A 21,425-nucleotide genomic window follows, 5' to 3' on the forward strand; every position below is an offset into this window, starting at 1 on the left:
CTTGATCGATGCTACGATGCCCTACAATATCCTATCATTTTTTGGGATGGAGCCGACGGCTATCACTTTAATATTAAATTGATGAATCCAGCCACTTACAAAGAAATGAATAAGAAATGCAGTGCAATGCATTATTATTCCTATAGACTAATGATTCGGCAGGATGAAGAAAATTATATTTTAAAATGCCGTGAATTGTTTCACCAATTCGTCGTTGATATGTATGCTAAAATTGAATCAGAACGTTTGCTATATATCCGCCTGAATCAGACCAAGCTCCGCTCTGAACAATACATTCATTTGCGAGATGCAGTTATAAATGACGGTAATACCACAAACGTTGGAAGATTAACAATTTTACCTTCGTCATATGCTGGCAGTCCCCGTCATATGCATGAATATGCTCAAGATGCTATTGCGTATGTTCGTCTCTATGGTCGTCCAGATTTATTTATTACATTTACATGTAATCAATCTTGGGACGAGATACTGCAGCTTTTACTTCAAGGACAATCGGCGGTTCATAGGCATGACATTACGGCCCGTGTCTTCCGGCAAAAGTTGAAATCACTGATAAACTACATTGTAAAACTTGAAGTGTTTGTACCATCTTCAAAGATACCACGATAGGAAGACTCTACACCGTTCACCCCAATCAACATGAATGCTTCTTTCTACGCCTGCTTTTGGTGAATGTACCCGGTCCGACATCCTTTGAGTATTTGAGGACTGTAAATGGTACTATACATGACACTTACCGTAGTGTATGCCAAGCTCTGAATTTATTGGAGAATGACCAACACTGGGATAACTGCATCAATGACGCGTGCGAAACGTCAACCCCAAGTCAAATTCGTGCATTGTTTGGCATCATTTTAACAACTTGCTCTCCATCAGCTCCTACAGAGTTATGGGGAAAATATAAGTCAAAAATGTCCGAAGATATACTCCATCGAAAACAGTTAGAGACGTCAGATATGACTTTTGATTTTACATCAGAAATTTATAACTACACTTTAGTTGTTATAGAAGATTTGTGCGTACGTTTGGCAAACAAACCTCTTCAGGATTTGGGAATGCCTTCACCTAACCGTATCGCTGCTGTTTCGACATGTGTAGAATTGGATCGTGAACAAAGTTACAGTACGAGTGATCTATTGTCGTATGTACAAAATAACATTTCCAAGTTAACGTCGGAACAAAAAGACATTTATGATACGATAATGCATTGTGTCGATAACAACGTTGGAGAAATTTTCTTTTTGGATGCGCCAGGAGGTACTGGTAAAACGTTTGTGATAAAACTGATTCTGGCATCAATTCGATCAAAAAATGATATAGCGTTGGCAATTGCGTCGTCCGGAATAGCCGCAACATTGCTGCCTGGTGGAAGAACTGCTCATTCCGCTTTGAAATTGCCTCTGAACTTGCATTCTACAGAAACTCCCACGTGCAATATTTCCAAATCATCTGGGATGGGTAAAGTATTGCAGCAATGCAAACTTATTATTTGGGATGAGTGCACAATGGCACACAAAAAATCGCTTGAGGCTCTGGATCAATGCTTGAAAGATTTGCGAGGGAAGTCGAAACCCTTTGGCAGCACATTAATATTGCTTGCGGGAGATTCCAGGCAAACATTACCTATAATACCTAGATCAACTCCTGCAGACGAAATGAATGCTTGCCTGAAAAATTCTAATTTATGGGCACACGTAAAAACATTAAAATTAACTACAAATATGCGTGTCCGATTGCAAAACGATGACTCTGGTCAAACATTTTCAGATCAATTGCTGGCAATGGGAAACGGAAAGCTCCCAGTAGACTCAATTTCAGGACGTATACAACTACCTGCTGATTTCTGTAATTTAGTGACGTCCGAAAATGAATTGATTGAAAAAGTATTTCCGAATATTCTAAAAAATTATAAAAATAATAAATGGCTAAGTGAAAGAGCGATTCTCGCACCCAAAAATATAGACGTCCACGAAATCAACAATATTGTTTTGACCAAGATTCGAGACCAGGCAGTCCTTTACAAGTCAGTCGACACAGTTTTGGAACCAAATGAAGCGGTTAATTATCCATCTGAATTTTTAAATTCCATAGATCTTTCAGGGTTTCCACCACACGTGCTACAACTAAAAATAGGCGTACCAATAATACTTTTAAGAAATATAAACCCACCAAAGCTTTGCAATGGCACTCGACTTGCCGTAAAAAAACAATGGAAAACCTAATAGAGGCCACAATCTTGACAGGGCCTTTTGAGGGTGAGGCTGTTCTTATTCCTCGCATTCCCATGATTCCAACGGATCTGCCTTTTCAATTTAAAAGATTGCAATTCCCAATTCGATTAGCATTTGCAATCACCATTAACAAAGCTCAAGGTCAATCATTAGAAAAATGTGGTATAGATCTTAATACTGATTGTTTTTCCCATGGACAATTGTACGTTGCATGTTCGAGGGTCGGTAAACCTGACAATCTATTTATATGCAGCGACAATTGGACAGCGAAGAATGTTGTATATTCGCAAGTTTTAGCAGTTAATTTGTATTTTGGAACCAAATGAAGTGGTTAATTATCCATCTGAATTTTTAAATTCCATAGATCCTTCAGGGTTTCCACCACACGTGCTACAACTAAAAAAAGGCGTACCAAAAATACTTTTAAGAAATATCAACCCACCAAAGCTTTGCAATGGCACGCGACTTGCCGTAAAAAAAAACAATGGAAAACCTAATAGAGGCCACAATCTTGACAGGGCCTTATGAGGGTGAGGCTGTTCTTATTCCTCGCATTCCCATGATTCCAACGGATCTGCTTTTTCAATTTAAAAGATTGCAATTCCCAATTCGATTAGCATTTGCAACCACCATCAACAAAGCTCAAGGGCAATCACTAGAAAAATGCGGTATAGATCTTAATACAGATTGCTTTACCAATGTACAATTGTATGTTGCATCTTTGAGGGTCGGTAAACCTGACAATCTATTTATACGCACAGACAATGGGACAGCGAATACTGTTGTATATTCACAAGTTTTACGTAGTTAATTTGTATTGTATCTATCTATCTATCTATCTATATAAAAACGAGTTGTGTGTATGCATGTTTGTTTGTTTGTAAAAAGAGCGTTTGCATATGACGTCATTATTAGTACATACGGCTTTGTATATGGACAGACAATGGGAAAGCCAAGAATGTTGTATATTCGCAATTTTTACGTAGTTTGAAACACATATATAAATCTATCTATATTCACAGGTGGGACACAGGGACACAACTACAATGGCGCGTAACTAATATGGCGCGTAACGACTTACGCGCGCGGGGGGGCTTGGGGGGCGCGAAGCGCTCCACCAACTAGGTGTTGGGGTGGTGCGAAGCGCCACCCCAACAGCTAGTAGTTTATAATTATTAGTAGTAACAGTAGTAGCTGTAGTATTAATAGTAGCAGCAGCAGGTACATTTTTTCTTTTGTGGTCAACTGAACATCCCACTCATGCCCTCCGTATTTTGGGAAAGTAGAAGAAAAATATGCAAAACTTTTCTCTATAACATATATATATAAACAATGAACAAATTGCCAAACTTACAGCCATTTCCCTGATGCCTTGGAGGTGGGGGAACATCCCCGAACGCATAATTACTGAACCATTCGACAATGCTGAAAAAATTGATGTCTCTAAACTTTGTTTGGATGTTGACTGAAATGATGGGGGGGGGGGGGGTTGCTCTCGAATTTAAAAAGGACACTAAAGTTCCAATTTCAATGAAACGAGACCCGTCTGAAATTTATACGACCTCCCATTCCATAAAAAAACTTATGTCCTAGGGCATAACTTAAAGCCCTTGCCCCAGGGATCTAGGGATTGTGTCAGCCGTGGAGGCATTGTTATATGTTCCTTCGACTACTTTAAACAAAATGGCAGTCGCGCAATTTCAAGCAGATACGTTTGGTGAAAAAAAGGGTAGGTGGGGAAGGGACTAGTTGACCTCCATTACTTTTGACTCTTAAAAGGGAACTAGAACTTTCAATTTTAACCAAATGAGCCACCTCTAAAATTTAAACAACCATCCTTTCTACAAGAATCTTAAATACCTCAGGGGCATATTTTAAAACCGTCGCTCCTAGGGCCTAGTGGTTTGTATCAACCCCAAAAGCCTTGTTACATGATCTTTGTAATATTCTGAATAAAAGGATTGTATCAAAGTCTCTATTAGATACATCTCGGGAAAATACGACGTGTGTGTGTGTGGGGAGGGGGGTAGCTGTACATCGATGACTTCGACTCTTAAAATGGCACTACAACTTCTGATTACCAATCCAATGATTCTCCTCCGAATTATATACGACCACCTTTTCTATAAATAGCTTTATATCCCCCCAGAGCATAACTTACAACCTTCGCCCCCAGGCTCTGAAGTTTCTGTCAACCCCAAAAGCCTTGCTATATGATATTTGGACTATTTTGAATAAAATGACCATCTCAAAATTTATATTGGATGCATTTCAGGAAAACACGACGTATGTGGGGGGGGGGGGGTGCTGCCCTCTGTTCACTTTTACTCTTAAAAACGACACTAGAAACTTATCATTACCGATTCAATTGGTCCCCTTCAAAGTATATGTGACCATCCTTTCTATAAAACCTTCTATGCCCCCATTTCATAACTTGTAACCCTTTCCCTGAGAGCTGCGGGGGTGGGGGTCTATTCCTCAAAGATATAACGTCCAGACCCTTCAACTGCGATGAACAAAATTGCTATCTCCAAATTTTTAAAAATAAGGTAAAAAAAGGGAAAATATAAGGTGTGGGGGAGGGGGTTTCCGCCTTCTAATTACTTTGAATCTAAAAAAAGTGCACTATAGCTTCTGATTAACAATCCAACGAGTCCCTTCAGAATTTAATACACCCACCCTTTCTATAAAAACCTTATATCCTCCCAGGGCACAACTTACAATCCTAGGGGCTCTGGGGTGGTTGTCATCCTCAAAGACGTAATTTATGGACTTTCTGGACTATGTTGGACAAAATGGCCATCTCAAAATTTTGATTGGATATGTTGGGGGAAATTACGGCGAGGGAGAGGTTTTGTTGCCCTCTAATCACTTTTGACTATTAAAAAGGGCACTAGCCCTTTGAGTTTCCATTTGAATGAGCCTTTTTCGAAGTTTCTGCGATAACTCCTTCGACACAAAGTGCCCTGCTTAAAAAAAAAAAAAAAAAAAAAAAAAAAAAAACACTATGTCAACATCGTTCTTTACTTAGGCAGCACTATTGCACTGCCTATGATAATGTTTATTTAATATGTAAATTTTCTATGTGGTTGGAAAGATTTGTTAATTTTTAATAACAAATTTATTAAAAATTATATTTGTTAATAGTTTAGATACTCGCTTGATGAACCGCTCATCAAATGGTTAGCTGCACAGTAAATGTGATGGAAACCATAAGCTCAGCTAGAGTCGATCCAGTTCTAAATGGGTATCTGGAGAAATCCAGGGGAGGTCTGTAGGAAGGTTGTGCGAAAGCACTGTATGGTAGGCTCCATCCCCTTTTGTGTTTTCTGCCTTTTGCTTTAGCTGTCCTGTTTCATCTTTCGTAAATTTGCATGCCTTATAGATACTAAAAACGATACGACCACTGTACTCTGAATTTACTAATAAATATGACGTCACTCACATTATTATTTCCTAAAACTAATTCTTTAAACAAATTTTCTCGAACTCGTGACCTATCTAGATAGTTTTTTCTCTAGGTCATAAGTTCAAGTTCCTCGAAATCGGGTCGTCCCTGAGTGTGGTTGGAAGCGGTCATGACAAAGAATTTAAGGGAAAAGAAATCTCATGGGAGCGGGTTAAGAGTGAATCTGTAAATAGACAGGTTGAGGGATGAGTGTACACAGCTGTTATGGACTCAGGTGGCTTGGTGCTGTAATGAACTGTTAGTAGTAGTAGTAGTTTGATTGTGTCATATTTCAAATACATATCAACATCTTATTCAACTTCAAATTCTGACCTTTTTGTCTGAGCGTTTTATCGTTATAATTCTTTATTCGTTATGTTTTGTTTATTCCTTGGTTGTCTTTATTTCGTAGTTAACTGGAAATTATTCGGAAGTGTTGTATTTCTTGAAACTGCAAATTTAAAAAGTACTGTTCGATAGGGTTTTATAGCAACTTTGTTAAGAAATGAATCAATTCGGTTAAAAATTTTAAGAATTCATTTATACAGAATGAACAAGTTTGATGTTTTTAGAAAGAAAGGGAAATTGTATCAGGCACTAACTTCTGACAGTGAAAAAATGTCCGGACCCTCTCTTTCTCACGTCTTACGCCTTGTTTTCGTTGGTTGAAAATGTTCATCAACTACCTTTCATCTAATGATCAGTTGATGCTCAGAACAATCTCCAATGTTAGAGCTATTTTTGCTTTTTATAAATAAATTATATTCAGTACCTATATTTTGTCAAATACTGATATCGATAATGATCTATATTTTCTCGATATCGATAAGTCATAATAACTGAGGCTAGTATATTCGCGTTGCTGCTCTCATCACGAATATCGCTATGCTAAAGATTTTGCAAGTATTATCAAATCATTTGTCCGTTGTTATTTTTCGTGATTCCTCCCCCCCCCCCTCCTTCAGAAATACTAATACTACTACTAACAATTTACCCAAGCACCAAGTCGTCTGAGCTCAACACAGACATACACGCTTCTCCTCCATCCCAATTAATTCAAAGTCTCCCTCCCAGGAAGTTCCCATTTCCTTTAAATCTTCCTTTATGACACCTACCCACCCCAACCAAGGACGACCTACTTTCCGTTTAGCTCTTGACGGCTGGCTGAAAAGAATAATCTTTGGTAATCTCTCATCCTTTAACCGCAGAACATGCCCTAGCCACGTCAGAATTTCCCTCATTATAGCATTAGAAAGTGGGATTTAACCACACGTTTTGCGCAGCCTACTATGTTGAAATACGGTTAGTCAGCCGACTAACCAGAGCAATCCGCAGACAATTTCTACTTTTTGGAGCGCCTATGGTTCAAAGCCATATGCTTCAGGAGCGCCAATGCTTCAGACAGCTGTCATCACTGTAGCTTCCAATATTCTAGTCTTGTTCTGCACACATACCTTCCTTTTCTTTCAAATTTTTTTTCAACTTTGAAAAAATACCCCGAGTCTTGGCTATTCTATTTTTAACATTCACTGCTCTCACCGTCTTTACTCATAGTACTGCCTAGGGTAATCCACCTGATCAATCATTACGTTGCCCAAGGTCAGCTTTTCATTTTCACTTATTCCTAGCCTTTGTGACTTATTATGTAATCTTTTACTTCAAAATAGCTTTCTGTATGAATGTCTGATCTCTCCAACAATAAATATTAGTTTTTCCGTTTCTGTGTTTTTTAACTGAAATTTTTGTTATAGCCTACTACTTAAATTAAATGATTAATCATGTTATTTAAGTGATTAGACTATTAAGCCGTAGGAGTGTACATCTTTAAATTAAATTGAAAAGCAGAGGAGGCCATGTGTGAATATATAGATGCTAATTACTTAAATAGATGCTTTTAATTCCGAAAATTTTTGGTAAAACTTAAAACTATTTTCTTTTTATCAAGTAAATGTTTTTGAAGCTTTCTAGCTAAGAAAAAAAGGGGGAGAAATCGACTTTTTTTTTAAAGAAAAATAGAAAAAAAAATTTAACTTGTTTTAACCTGTAACTCCATAGAATTTGTGAGAATTCATGAATTGTTTGATAGTTATTTAAAAACAAGTAGTTGGAAAGAAAAACTGAATTAAAAAAATTGAAAGTTGATTAAAGTGTAAAAAAAAATATATTCAGATCAAGTCAGAAATTGAATGCCCAAATCACAGATTGCACTTTAGTGCCTAAATCAAAGATTGCACTTTAGTGCCCAAATCACCAATTGCTAAATCACAGATAGTTGACAAAATTTCTAGAACCAATAGAATCGAATTCTGTAGGAAGTGTAGTTTGTGCTACATTTTCTGAATTCCTTTATTAATGTTTTGCTATTAAACTTGTCCCCTTTGGTCCAGACACTTTGTAAGTTTCGTGGTTTTTATTCAAGACCTATTTTTCTCTCTTTTTTTAATCAAGGCATAGAGATGGTTTTGCTGAAGACCGGATCTATAGACACTTGGAACCTGCTCTTGCTTTTCAACTGGAAATCAATCGAATGCAAAATTATGAGCTTGAGGCCTTAGCTACTTCCAACCAGAAGATGCATTTGTACCTTGGAAAAGCAAAGGTAATTTGTCTCCACTTTCGCCCATATAACTTGTTTCCGAGCTTTCTGAACTTCGGCTAAAATGAAAATTTAGTAAAGAAATTTTAGTTAAGCAGCTTTTACGCTACTCCTTAATTCTCTATGTTAAGTGGCGAATTTGCGTCGGGTTAAGTGTAACCATTCATTCTTAAACATGTCCTTTTTCACTAGGCTGACGGAAAAATCTAGGAAAAGTTAACTAATTTATTTTCAAAATTTGTAAATTGCTCATCTAGAAATTACCTATTGTTGCTTGTCCATAATGTCACATAAACTTACGTAAGCATCGGCAACAAGAAGAACAATAGGGATTTTTCTTCGTAAGGCAGTGGAATCCTATATTTGAATGACTATTTTGGCCCTATGTCCAAGGGCTGTCTTCAGCAAAACATCAATATATCAAAGAAAATCACATCAAATACGACCAAAAAAACTAAAAAAAATATAAGCCATCCCAGCATTCTTACTTCAACGAAGTTCAACAAAAAATTTGTTTTAATGGTCGTATCTTAATTCTAGGTTGTTTTAAACGTCTTTGTTTCGCTGAGGACAGCCCTTGGACGTAGGGCCGAAATATTCATACAAATGTAAATTTCCGCTGTCTTGCAAAAAAAAAATTCCCTATTGGTCTTCTTGCTCATGATGCTTATGATAAGTACATAAACTGATGTACTCTAAAATTCTAAATAGAGCTCGAGTCTACCTTGACTACTTACGTTAGGGACAAAATTTGCTCCGTAAGAATGCATGACGTTAAGTCTATAAATACAGAAATAAATTGAGTAAACTAGACTGCCATAATACCAAACATAATTTGAATTTTTTTCATTTCTCTCCAATTTTCTTGTTTTGTGTATAATCTAACTTTCACTAGCAAAAACTTATTATATTCACGAATCCACTAAAAAAAAAACCTAACATCGGTATTGGAGCAACAGAAATGATTTTTACCAAAATGTTTGGAAAAATTTGCTTAATAACATATCCAAAATCAGCCAAAGTTAACCCTGCGGAAATACCCCTTCTTCAGGAGAAAGGAGGGGGGAATCCTGAATTTAAATTTCTGGAGTGTTTTCTGGATTGAAAGGTCTTATCCTAATAATTCAAGTCCAAAAAGGTCGAAAATGAGATCAGAATTGAAAAATTTCATCACTTACTGTCCCCCTTTCTGCCTTAGCTGAGGTCAAAAAGTGTAAAAAAAAAGAAGAAAAACATGGGTTGTATTTTCATAATATAACACATAATTTAAAAAAATTAACCCAAGTGATGGAATTTTTCAATTGTGATCTCATATTTTATCTCTGCAGACTGGTATTGAACTGTCGTAGGAAACAATCTTTCAATCCACCAAATACTGTACAAACTAGGATACCGATTTTTCATCCCCTTCTGACGGACTTGGGTGAAAATGGGTAACAAAGCGATGGAATTTCCAATTCTGATGTCATTTTTAATCTCCTTGGATTCGAATTGATAGGAAGCGACGGTTTAATCCAGAAAATATTGCATAAGTTTAAATTCATGTTTCCCCCCTCTTTTCCCTGAAAAAAGTGGCGTTTCTGCGTTGCTGATTTTGGCCGATTCTGAGTATGCGATTGAATAAATTTTTTGAACATTTTGGTTCCAAAAATATTGCTTTGGCTCCAATGCCAGATCCACACCCGAAAGCACCTTACCATAAAAAGCACCTTACAACACCTGATTCCATAGTGTTTTTGAGAAAAAAGTAATTTAAAAAAATGAAAAAAGTAGCAAAACACATAAAAAAAATGTGAGCCGTTAATCTCCAGGAACCCTATGAGGCTAAAATGAGCAATATTCTCATCCATAAAACAACCTAGACCAAAGCCAAAATCTTAATGCACTTGACAAATATTTAAACTATATTCACAACAGAATACAAAAAATATTCAAAACATATAATTTAGAGTTTATGATTGAGAATAGAAAATAATTCAAAATGCCTGATCGAGAAAGCTGGCAACGCTGGAAAATCGTATTTTTACTGGACTACACCTGCATAATAATATCAACTATCTTCTTTATATCTTGAATAAAAACTATTGGTCTATACATTTAATTCAGCTCAACAGTATTTTTAGCTTTATCTATGTATTCTTTGAATATTGGTAATATTCAACTTTATATCATAACGCTTATTTTACTAAAGTCCTAACCTTCTTCATTTATCAAGAAATGACTACCAGGAACTGTCTGAGATTTATGTTAGAAAATAATTTCGTAACGGTAATCATATATCTTTGAATTTTTACTAGGGTATTTTCCTTAAAAAAGGATTCAAGCAATTTTTTTTCCATTTTCTGTGAGGTTCTTATGTTCAAAATTTTATTCAGGAGACAGGAGTTGTGTTAAATTCGTACAACTCATTCATCCCTTAATTAAGATGAATAACCAAAAAATAGGAGAAAACTCGGTTCCCAGGGGCTATTTCTGTTTGGAGCTATCGAGGAAAAAAGATGGCCTTTTTTTTAGCTTTTAATTTTTTTTTATCCAGAAAAGGATAATAATGATGTAACACCATGATGTAAGCAATTCTGCAAACCTAGCAATGACCACAGCTCTTAGTAACATATTTCTAAGCTTGTTTTGAAAAAAAACTGTCTTATGGGACAATGCTTTAAATTGTAACTATTACATAGACTTGTCTTAATAGTAAAAGTTTATTGTGAAAACTTCTTTACAAACTATGAAAAAGAGCTTGAAAGAATGACGGATCAAAATGAATCACTGGATTCACCTTAGAATCACCGGGGCTATAATGAGAGGAAGGTTGAGATGGCTAGGGCATGTTTTGCGTATGAAGGATGACAGATTACCGAAGGTTTTCCTTTTCACCTCACCGTCTAAGGCTAAACGAAAAGTAGGTCATCCGCGGTTGGGTCTGGAAAGATGTCATAAAGAAAAATTAAAAGGAAACGGAAACTTCCTGGGGGATGTAAAGAGTGAGGCTTTGACTAGATTGGGATGAAGGAGGAGAGTGCGTAGCTGTATTTGGCTCAGGCAGCTTGGTGCTTCTGTGAGTTGCTACACAACAGCAGCAATGGAATATGCACCTTTATCGAAAATGATTTGACTGAAAAGTTGATTATGGCTAACCAGTTCAATGAAATTATTTACCAAAGAAGGGAATAGGGAAGCAAAAATGCGGTTGGGGTCCCGATAGCATGGGAGTAAAACATCGTCAGTATTCATTTCTTTCAAATATTTTGCCAGAAAATTTTGGGCTACTTCAACTTCCTACTTGAGGGAAACAACAATTGAAATTTTTCATTGATGCGTTTGATTAATATTTCTATTGCGGCAAGTTTTTCCATGAGAGCCAGAGGGTACTAGTCCCCCCAACGGGTATCTTAAGGAGATACCAAATGGGTATTTATTTGTTTATTTTTTCTTTTAGGTTGCTAAGGGACAAGAAGTTACTGACTATCGCTTTTTTATTCGATCAATAATTAGACACTCTGATCTGATCACAAAAGAAGCTTCATTTGAGTATCTCCAGAATGAAGGAGAGCGACTTTTATTAGAGTCTATGGACGAGCTTGAGGTGGCGTTTTCACATCCCATGGCCAGGAGAACTGACTGCAATCATATATTTTTGAATTTTGTACCGACGGTCATTATGGATCCAGCTAAGGTGAGTAGAGTTCTGATTATAATGGTTTCTCTTTTAGCGCTGCTATTTATTTGGACTTTTGCCAAGATTTCGGGATTTGAGTTCATATCTATGAGTTTTGGGAAAAATATATATATTAGATAATACCTTTAAAATTATTTCATGTAAATTTATAAAAAAAATTAACGTCTTATAAATTTTTTTTCTGCTATTGTAAGTGAATTTTCAGATTTTATTTTTACGGTAATGTGGATATTGCAGCAGTTATTGTGGATATTTAGTTGTTACAGTTATTGCATATTATATATAGCTATTATAGATAGCTATTAAATAATTATTATAGTTATTGCAGTACATATTATAGTTTTTGTGGATAGACAGATATTATGGATATTGTAGCCATTTTCACTCCTCAACCTCAAGTTCAATTTTCATACTAATTTCTCTACAAGACAAACTATGCAACATAATACAACAGAAAAGAAACATATTTACAGGAAGTGCCTACAAACTGAGCTATGCTCAAAAAATGGTACCGGCACCCTTAACAACACCCTATAAACTGGCACCCTTAAATAGCAACAACAAAATAAATAATAGTATAAAAGTAAAGTAAAATAAATACTATAAAAAATAAAACACTCGAGATACAAATAAAATGAGACACCACGTTCAACTCACAAGCCACATTCCCAATCAAATATAACCCTTTATATAGACGAACATCCATGACTTGATATTAATTAATAATTGTTAATTAAATGAAGTTTTTGTTTATTTTTAGAAAGCGGAATAAAAGATCGTGAATCCACATAACTTTCATAAATTTTCCAAGACTTTATTTTAAGATTTTTTTTAAGAAAACTGAGATCTTCTTTATGAATTCTTGGGGAAGACAATTTTGCTAAATGTCGTCTTAAACCTATAATTATTCTGAACGAAAGAAATTCGTGAAAAATTGATAGAACCAAGAGCAAATGGTAATAATTCGTTAATTTGTTTGAGTTGAAAACAGACACAATGGATAGGAAGAACTATACCAATTGGCAATATACAGGCAAATAAATAGGGTATTTATCGGTGACTGCTGATGCGGAATGAAGGAGTAACTCTAATGTACCAAGGTCTATTTTTTGAAGCTGTTGAAGGGGCTTTATACGAAATTTGAAAGTATTTAGATAAGTAATGGGACAATAATCAAAGTAAAAATAAACTAAAGGATAATAAACTGAATGAAGGGTAGGGAAAGGGAGGTAAAATTTTAGATACTGCAATAACTCAACATTCCTTCCCAGCTGAATCCTTGGTCTATCGATCTGAAGCTTCAAAGATAAATTTTCATCAACTATAAGACCTAGCTACTTACAAGATTCTTTTCTAGTAATGGTAACTAGTTCTCCTTTAAAATGGACAGATATTTGAGAAAGTGACGGCAGGGCACCAGAAAGTCGAAAAGAATGAAATCGGTCTTTGATGAGTTTCAAATAATGTGGTTTTCAGTAAACCACTGCTTCGTTTGACCTCGACGGATGTATTCTCTTACCGAGGATCCATATGTGCCTCTGACAGAATCAGCCGTGTAATATTCAAATAGTAGAGTAATTCCATAAAATGCAATTGTGTCAAGAATTCTAATAAACATATTAGAAACAGAAGTCGTCGAAGAATTGGACCTTGCGTAACTCCTACCTTTCCTGAAAATAGGTTTTTACCGATCATATTTTACCTCCATCTCCAAATTTATTCCTATCAGCGAGGTAAAACGGGACGAGTAAGAGAGCATTGCTTCTTATTCCGCAGTTATCAAGGTTACCCAGAAAAATCAGACGAAAAAGTCAAATGCTTTCTTCACATCCGCTAATATTGAATCTAGTATTTCCTCACGGTTCATTGCATCATTTAGAAATTGTAGCAGAACCAGTATAGAATGCCCAGTAGAGTGCCAGACCTTAATCCGAACTTATGCACGTTGAAAAAATTAAACTCGGCTTGATAATTCATTACTGTGTTGTAAGTGTAAGGCTCTATAATTTCGGAAAATTAGAGAGAATATAGCTAGGGCGGTAGTTGGAGCGATATCTCGGTTGCTACCTTTGTGGAGGGGTGTAACCCTCGCCGACTTGAAAATAGCGGGAAAGATTTTGTTCTTAAAGTAAGAATTGATGATATGTGCGAAAGTACCGACATAGCGATTCATGGTCTTCTTTATTATGTAAATTGATGACCCATCTGGACCTTCAGAGTGACTGTTTTTCATGGTTTGCAAAATCTTCATAAGTTCGTCTTCAATGACTGGTGACAAAATCATAGAGGAGCTGGATGAGAAGGGTAGATATTTATTGTAATCATCTGTGACGATAGTTGACAGGCCTTAAACTTCCTCTACAGTCGTCTGTCCAGCACCTCCTAAAATTGTTTAGGCGTGTTGGCTACTTCTTGTTGCGATGTTGAAAGTGTCTCATCTGGCTTGATCGTGGTGATAGGGAATGTCTAATTTTTTTTTCATTTGTTAATCTGTATGAAATTGCATCAAGTGCATACTCCAATAAAACATGGCTAGCAGTTCAACGACCAATTCCTAAGCTGGTTTGCAAAAGGACATATCTAAAAGTAAAAAATAGTGTGAAAATGAAATATGACTAAATTGTTTAAGTGGGAAAATATACAATAGTAGCAGGAGCTAGATTCAAAAAATGAAGTGTGGGTGAAATATCAGCTAAAAGTATATGGCATCGAACAGCTTAGAGAGGTATAGGTTTCCTTTGAAGGTGTAATCGTCTTTGATAACCAGCAGACTGTTAATGTTTGAATTTTTATGGAAGAACATTTTGACGTTTCTACGCGGCAACACTGATGAAAGTGTGGTGCTGCACTAAAAAATTCCTAATTACGAAACAAATGAAACAAGTCTTAGGAAATTGTAGTATTCAGGGTAGGTTCAGAGGTCCAAAGGTTTTTTTTAATGTCCTTGGTGCTTATGCTGCATTAACGTTTTTAAATGCTAACTTTAAAAAATTGTAAAAACGTGACGTTGAGCAGCGAAAACAAAAGGATAAAAACATCCTAAATTACTGAAGCAGGATCTAAAAATATCTAGGTCTTTTATGCATGTCCGCGCTAATAATGCTAACCTAACGTCCAATACTACTGCTAATGACTCATCTTAGTACCAAGCCGCCCGTGGTTGACACAGCTGCGTACGCTCCTCCTCTAACCTACTGACCATAGAAAGTTTTGCCCGCTTCAAATAAAAATTGGGAAAACGTATAGAAACTTCTGAGACAATAAAATTGGACTTGGAATTGACGTAGTTATATGGAGTTTAGAAAACTGTTTCATTGTAACTTCTTTATTTTTAAGCTCGTTCTAAGCAAGTACTTTACTATTTATAGCTCCATTGTCATTCATTGTAACTCCTTTATATTTATGCTCGTTCTCAGCACATTCTAAGCTCGTATTATTGAGGGATTTTTAGTGTTTGTGACAAATTCAATCATTTATTATAAAATCAATTTAAGGTTAAATACCAATTGTAAATACCACGACATTTCTTTCCAATTTAAGTTTGTAATATGTACGTTCATCAAATGACAAGTTTACAAATTATTTTCTACTTTACATATACCGACTATACGAATTATTGCTAATTGATAACCACAATACTTCGATAACTTTTTCTTCTTTTCATCTTTGCAGCCCTCTCACCCTTACTAAAAGTGCATATTAGGTAATGATGTGGTATATGTGTGATGACAATTACACTTAATGATAAATTAATGACACTTTTCATCTTCATAATGATAGAAATAATTCTATTATGAAGTATTTTTGACAACTTATATAAGATAGCACTTCTACTACTAGTACTACCAACAACTCACTGCAGCATCGAGCCGCCTGAGGCACACACAGCTGTGCATGCTGCTCCTCCTCCCCCATCTGTTTAAAGCTTCATACTTTATCCTCTCTGATGAAGTTCCAATTTCCTTTAAACTTTTTCTTACGACCTCTTCTCATTCCATTCAGGGACGGCCTGCTTTTGTTTGGCTCCAGGTAAATGGCCAAAAAGAACAACCTTTGGCAATATCTCATCCGTAAAACGTGCCCTAGCCATCTGAACCCTTTTTTCATTATAACCCTAGAAGATATGATAGAACTGCATCTTTTGTACAGTTTTGTACTTTTGTACATCTTTTGTACAGTTTGTCGTTTGACATACTGTCAGTCAAATGGGTTCCTATAAATACCTGTAGACAATTCCTCTGAAAAACATTTAGCGAATTTTCCTCTGACTTTCGAAGCACCCGCTTATCAGAATTATATGTGATCACTGGCAACACCGTTGCTTCCAGTTTTTCTGATTTGGTTTGCAAACTTTTTACCTATTTTTCAAAATCTTTTTCAACTGTGTAAAAACATTATGGGCCTGTGCTATTCTGCTTTTTATATCTTCATTGCATTAACCATCTTTACTTATAGTCCTACCCATGTATGTAAGGCCATCCACTTGATCAGTTTTCTAACTACCCAACATCACATGGTCAATTCCATTTATTGCAAGTGTAAGTGACGTTGTCTTCTTACTATCAACTTTCAAACTCTGTTCTTGCACCCTGAACTAAACGACCAAAAAAATCATGCATTTTGCTAACATTTTTCTCTAAGACAATTAAATCAGCAGTATAATCTAAGTCTAGGAGACCTTTGCTTTCCCATAGCCTTTGTTGTGTTCCTTAGGACAAATTCCATCAAAATAATTTCATATAAATGGGAATAGAACGCAGTCCTGCTTGACTCCTGATCCAACACCAAACCAGCTACTTACCTCACTTCCTACTTTAAGTGCAGCAATCTTGTTGTCATACATAGCACTAATCACTTCAATGAACTTGTCTGGTATGCAAGGATAGGATAGGAACTTTGCTGAAGCTGTTCTATCAGCTGAATCAAGTGCCTGTTTGTAATTTATAAAACTGAGGACTAAAGAGTTCTGATGATTAAGGTACTTTTCAACTATTGATCTAAGAATGAATCTTCAAACTTTAACTACGGCTTGTCTTAGTCGAAGCAGTATCATCATACTAAGCAACTTGCTTCCCACCGAAACCAAAGTAATGCTTCTATACGTAAAATATGCACGTGTGATCTGGATACACTAGGCTGTCAAATACCCAAAAAAATGTGTGTTCTTTTGAAAAGTATCACCTTTGGGGGAGGGGAGAGACAAGGGATTATGATCAAAAAAGACTGTTATGACCTCAAATTGAATGTCAAATTGTTGGTCAAAAGATGGTTAATGCAAATTGATTGTGTAATAGAACCTGTGCTAAAATTCATGGCAAAAGTATAGTAAAACATTAATTAAGTAAAAGAGACAACTCAGAAAAACAGCCATATGCGTGGAAATAGAAAAAGCAAAAGGTTTTGCACCTGTGCTAAAATTCATGACAAAAAGTATAGTAAAACATTAATTAAGTAAAAGAGACAACTCAGAAAAACAGCCATATGCGTGGAAATAGAAAAAGCAAAAGGTTTTGCACCTGTGCTAAAATTCATGACAAAAAGTATAGTAAAACATTAATTAAGTAAAAGAGACAACTCAGAAAAACAGCCATATGCGTGGAAATAGAAAAAGCAAAAGGTTTTGCACCTGTGCTAAAATTCATGACAAAAAGTATAGTAAAACATTAATTAAGTAAAAGAGACAACTCAGAAAAACAGCCATATGCGTGGAAATAGAAAAAGCAAAAGGTTTTGCACCTGTGCTAAAATTCATGACAAAAAGTATAGTAAAACATTAATTAAGTAAAAGAGACAACTCAGAAAAACAACCTACACATCCTGCTTAAACATAAGTTGTTTTTTCACATTCTGTAGCAGAAATGATTTTACACATAGTGGTCTAGTAAGCATTTATTTGAACAATATTTCCATCACATGCTTAGTTTTTAGGCATCTGACAAGGCCCTTACCCATGACTTTGATTCGGGAATGTGGGGGAAAACATAATCTGTTGATGGTATTGTCTACTAAGCTACTTAAGCATATATACGTTATGTATTTTTCAGGTTATGCTCGGGGGGGGGGGGGGGGTGGCAAACATGAAACTTCCTTCTTGGTAAGGTTTTGATATTTACAGTTTTAAATACGCTTGAAAAAATAGCATTTATTTTACCGTCTAAAATCAAGATTTCACTTAGTATTTTTGCTTTGCTATGAAAGATTAACCCACTCTTCACTTATTCTCTGATATTTCAAACGGAGAAGAATGATTAGAAGATAATAGTCGTGACTCCAAAAAGAAATATATACAGTAAAAAGTAAAAGTAGAAATACTCAATAAAAGTTAAATAATCACAATAATAGAAAAAAAGAGAAAGACTTAAATCCTTTATTATTACCCCCAAAGAGAACGGGGAAATTGTAATAGTTGGAATTTTAGCAATTTAATATGGGAAAATAAGAGCTAAGAACTGCCAGGTACACTGACAGTGTAGCATATGACAACCTAATTAAAAAAGCTGAACATTAAAATTAGATATTATCATATATATATATATATATATATATATATATATATATATATATATATATATATATATATATATATATATATATATATATATGTATATATATATATATATATATATATATATATATATATATGTATATATATATATATATAGGTAATTTTCATTTATTTTTTATTTTGTAGATTGAGGAGAGTGTACGAGGGATGGTGATGCGTTATGGACCTCGCCTATGGAAGCTTCGAGTTTTGCAAGCAGAGTTGCGTATGATCATACGTCCATCACCCAATGAGGCTACCGTGCCTATCAGGCTTAACTTAGCCAACGAGAGCGGGTATTACCTAGATGTTTGCATGTATAAAGAGGTCACTGATCCCAAAACTGGAGTAGTAAGAAACATGTTCATTTGAATTTACTAGGCCTATGTTAGTCTAAGTCCAGCCTACGTGATTACGGAAAATCTTTTCGTAAACTCTAAATTTAAAAAAAAAAAAAAAAAAAAGTCAGTGTTCTTCAGCAAAAGAACCGTGAATGTATTATTAAGAAGCATGTCTATGTACTAGTGTAATTGAGGAGAGGGCTGCTCCTGAACCTGGATTTATCCCCGGAAAGTTTGGTTATTTGAGCTTGAATTAGATGTTTTTATGGCATCTAGTCTCTTGAATCGCTTTTCTTCTGGGCAAACTTTTTCAAAATTCGTAGGTCAACGTTTGAGTCCGCATGCTTACCTCGACCAAAACTTTTCAAATGCTTTGGCATAAAAAAAAACCAAGGATTTCTATCTTAGCCGAAGAAAAATCCCAAGACCATACCATTTTTAGTATTGATTTCTTAGTGTTTTAGATATCAGTCATTTCTGGTTTTATTTGAAATATTTTAAATTGATTATCGTTGTAATTTTTAGGTTAAATTTGAAGCTTATGGACCACGAATGGGACCTCTTCACGGACTGCAAGTCTCTACTCCGTATGTCACAAAGGACTTTCTACAGTTGAAAAGATTCCAAGCCCAATCGAATGGTACTACTTACGTTTATGACTATCCGGAGATGTTTTCAAAAATGACTGAAAAAATGTGGAAGGAATATACCTCGACAAAAGATGGTATGGTTTCCTTTTGGGTTTCACTCTAGTATATGACGCTTTGGTAGGGGTAGTACTGGGAGCTGGAACGTCCAAAGTTTTTTTTTTCTATTCTAAGTCAGTTTTTTTGTCACGGAATCCTCATTAACTCATGCAAAATACACAAAAGGTCAGTTTTTCTCATCTCTTGTGCACAGTTTTATCATGTGTGGACCGTTTTTCAGATACCCTTTAGGCTATGAATTGATATGCTGGAATATTATTTTAATTTTTTAAGATGAGGCGGGGGAGGTGGTATAGTATATTGTCATGCCTGTCTAGTCTTACATAGTAAAAGTACTGTTAAATTTGGTAATTCATCTATCATGTGTAAAATTGTGCATAAATGAACTTTTCTGCATAGTAGAAATCTTATAAATAATTTCATTTTAAAAATTTTCACAAAACAAGTTTTATCAAAGAAAAGTAAAGAGCTCCATTAAGCCAAAAATGAGTGAAAATAAAGCCAAATAATCTTCCAAGCGTAAAACTATTGGAATTCCATATCAATAAATAAATGAAACACAAAACGAACAGAAATTACAAAAAATAGCCGAGTCAAACCCAAAACGAGCAAAAATTAACATGAATAGAGTAATAACCCCCATCCCTTCTCATGACTAGAACACAAGTTGCGCTTTATTGAAAACATAATATGTTTGAAATGTTTTCACCTTTCTTACTTTCATAAATGAAAAATTGTCAAAACCTTAAGGAAGAAATATCGTAAATGTCAATTAAACTGACAATCCACGGTCATTCGTTTTATTTGTTTTGTTTTTTTTTCAGTAAAGCGCGAATTATGTTCTGGTCTTGAGAAGGCATGGGGGTTATCAGCCCTACTCGTGTTAGTTTTTACTGGTTTTGAGTTTGACTCGGCTGTTTATTGTAATTTTTGTTCGTTTTGAGTTCCATTTATTTATTAATAGGCATTTGTGGTAGTTTTTCAGTTCGAAGATTATTTGACTTTATTTTTGCTCATTCTTGGCTTAATGAAGTTCATTACTTTTCTTTGAAAAACCAGTTTTGTGTAAAAGGTTTTTAAAATTAATTTTTTGCTCGTTTTTGTTTGATATAGTTTAGATATACTTTTTCATGGAAAAAATAATATTGTATATCTTCATTTTTTTTTTCTATAATAATCCGTAGTAAGGGTTGCTATTTGTATCTTCGAGAAACTTTCTCAACAATTTTTTATCCTGTCACAAACAGTATTTTTTTATTTAATTTTATAGCTTCTGAAGGTGACCTGAAAAATAAAACTTAATGTCATTCCCAAAAAATTCTATCTATGCTCTTTGACAACCTGGACACACTAACACTCTTTTTATTTATTTAAATCTTAAGAGCAGATGTAGTAATAATAGTATCCCCAAAAGTTTCAACCTAATACCCTCGGTACATTGTTCAGTTGTTCTCGGTACATTGCTGAGATGTCTTATTGGCTACCATTTAACATAATGCCTTGTAATTTATTTTTAAAGAAACATTTAGTTTTAAAGCACAATGAGCCAATTGCATAATTTTTTTTTTGGGGGGGGGGGGCTACATGCCTAATATCCCCAAAGTCATAGCTGCTGGACCGTAATACTATGCTGAACAAAATGGCTGTCTCAAAATTTTGAGTGGATGTGTTTGGAAAATTAATGGGCTTGAGAGGAGGGATGCTTGCCCTCTAATCTGTGGTTACTCTTAAAAAGGGCACCAGACAGTTGTGCTGTAATTGGAGTACAAGGAGGAGGACTCTCCACTTCGTGTATCTTGTAGAAAATATTTTAAACAAGTAAAAACAAAGGAAAACACTTTAAATGTATTTTGTTTTC

At 35.3% G+C, this 21,425-nt stretch overlaps 1 protein-coding gene across 1 annotated transcript in view; it reads left to right on the forward strand.

Moving 5' to 3' along the window:
- The window catches only part of LOC136038804 (acetyl-CoA carboxylase-like), a gene marked incomplete in the record, with an annotated part of 240,102 nt that overhangs the window by 163,343 nt on the left and 55,334 nt on the right, over window positions 1-21,425 (forward strand). The window contains 4 exon segments of the mRNA XM_065722186.1: window positions 8,149-8,299; window positions 11,736-11,972; window positions 18,667-18,870; window positions 19,386-19,584. Of these exon segments, the coding sequence (XP_065578258.1) occupies window positions 8,149-8,299; window positions 11,736-11,972; window positions 18,667-18,870; window positions 19,386-19,584 (791 nt within the window).

The sequence above is a fragment of the Artemia franciscana genome, chromosome 18, assembly GCF_032884065.1.
Source record: "Artemia franciscana chromosome 18, ASM3288406v1, whole genome shotgun sequence".
NCBI lineage: Eukaryota > Metazoa > Arthropoda > Branchiopoda > Anostraca > Artemiidae > Artemia > Artemia franciscana.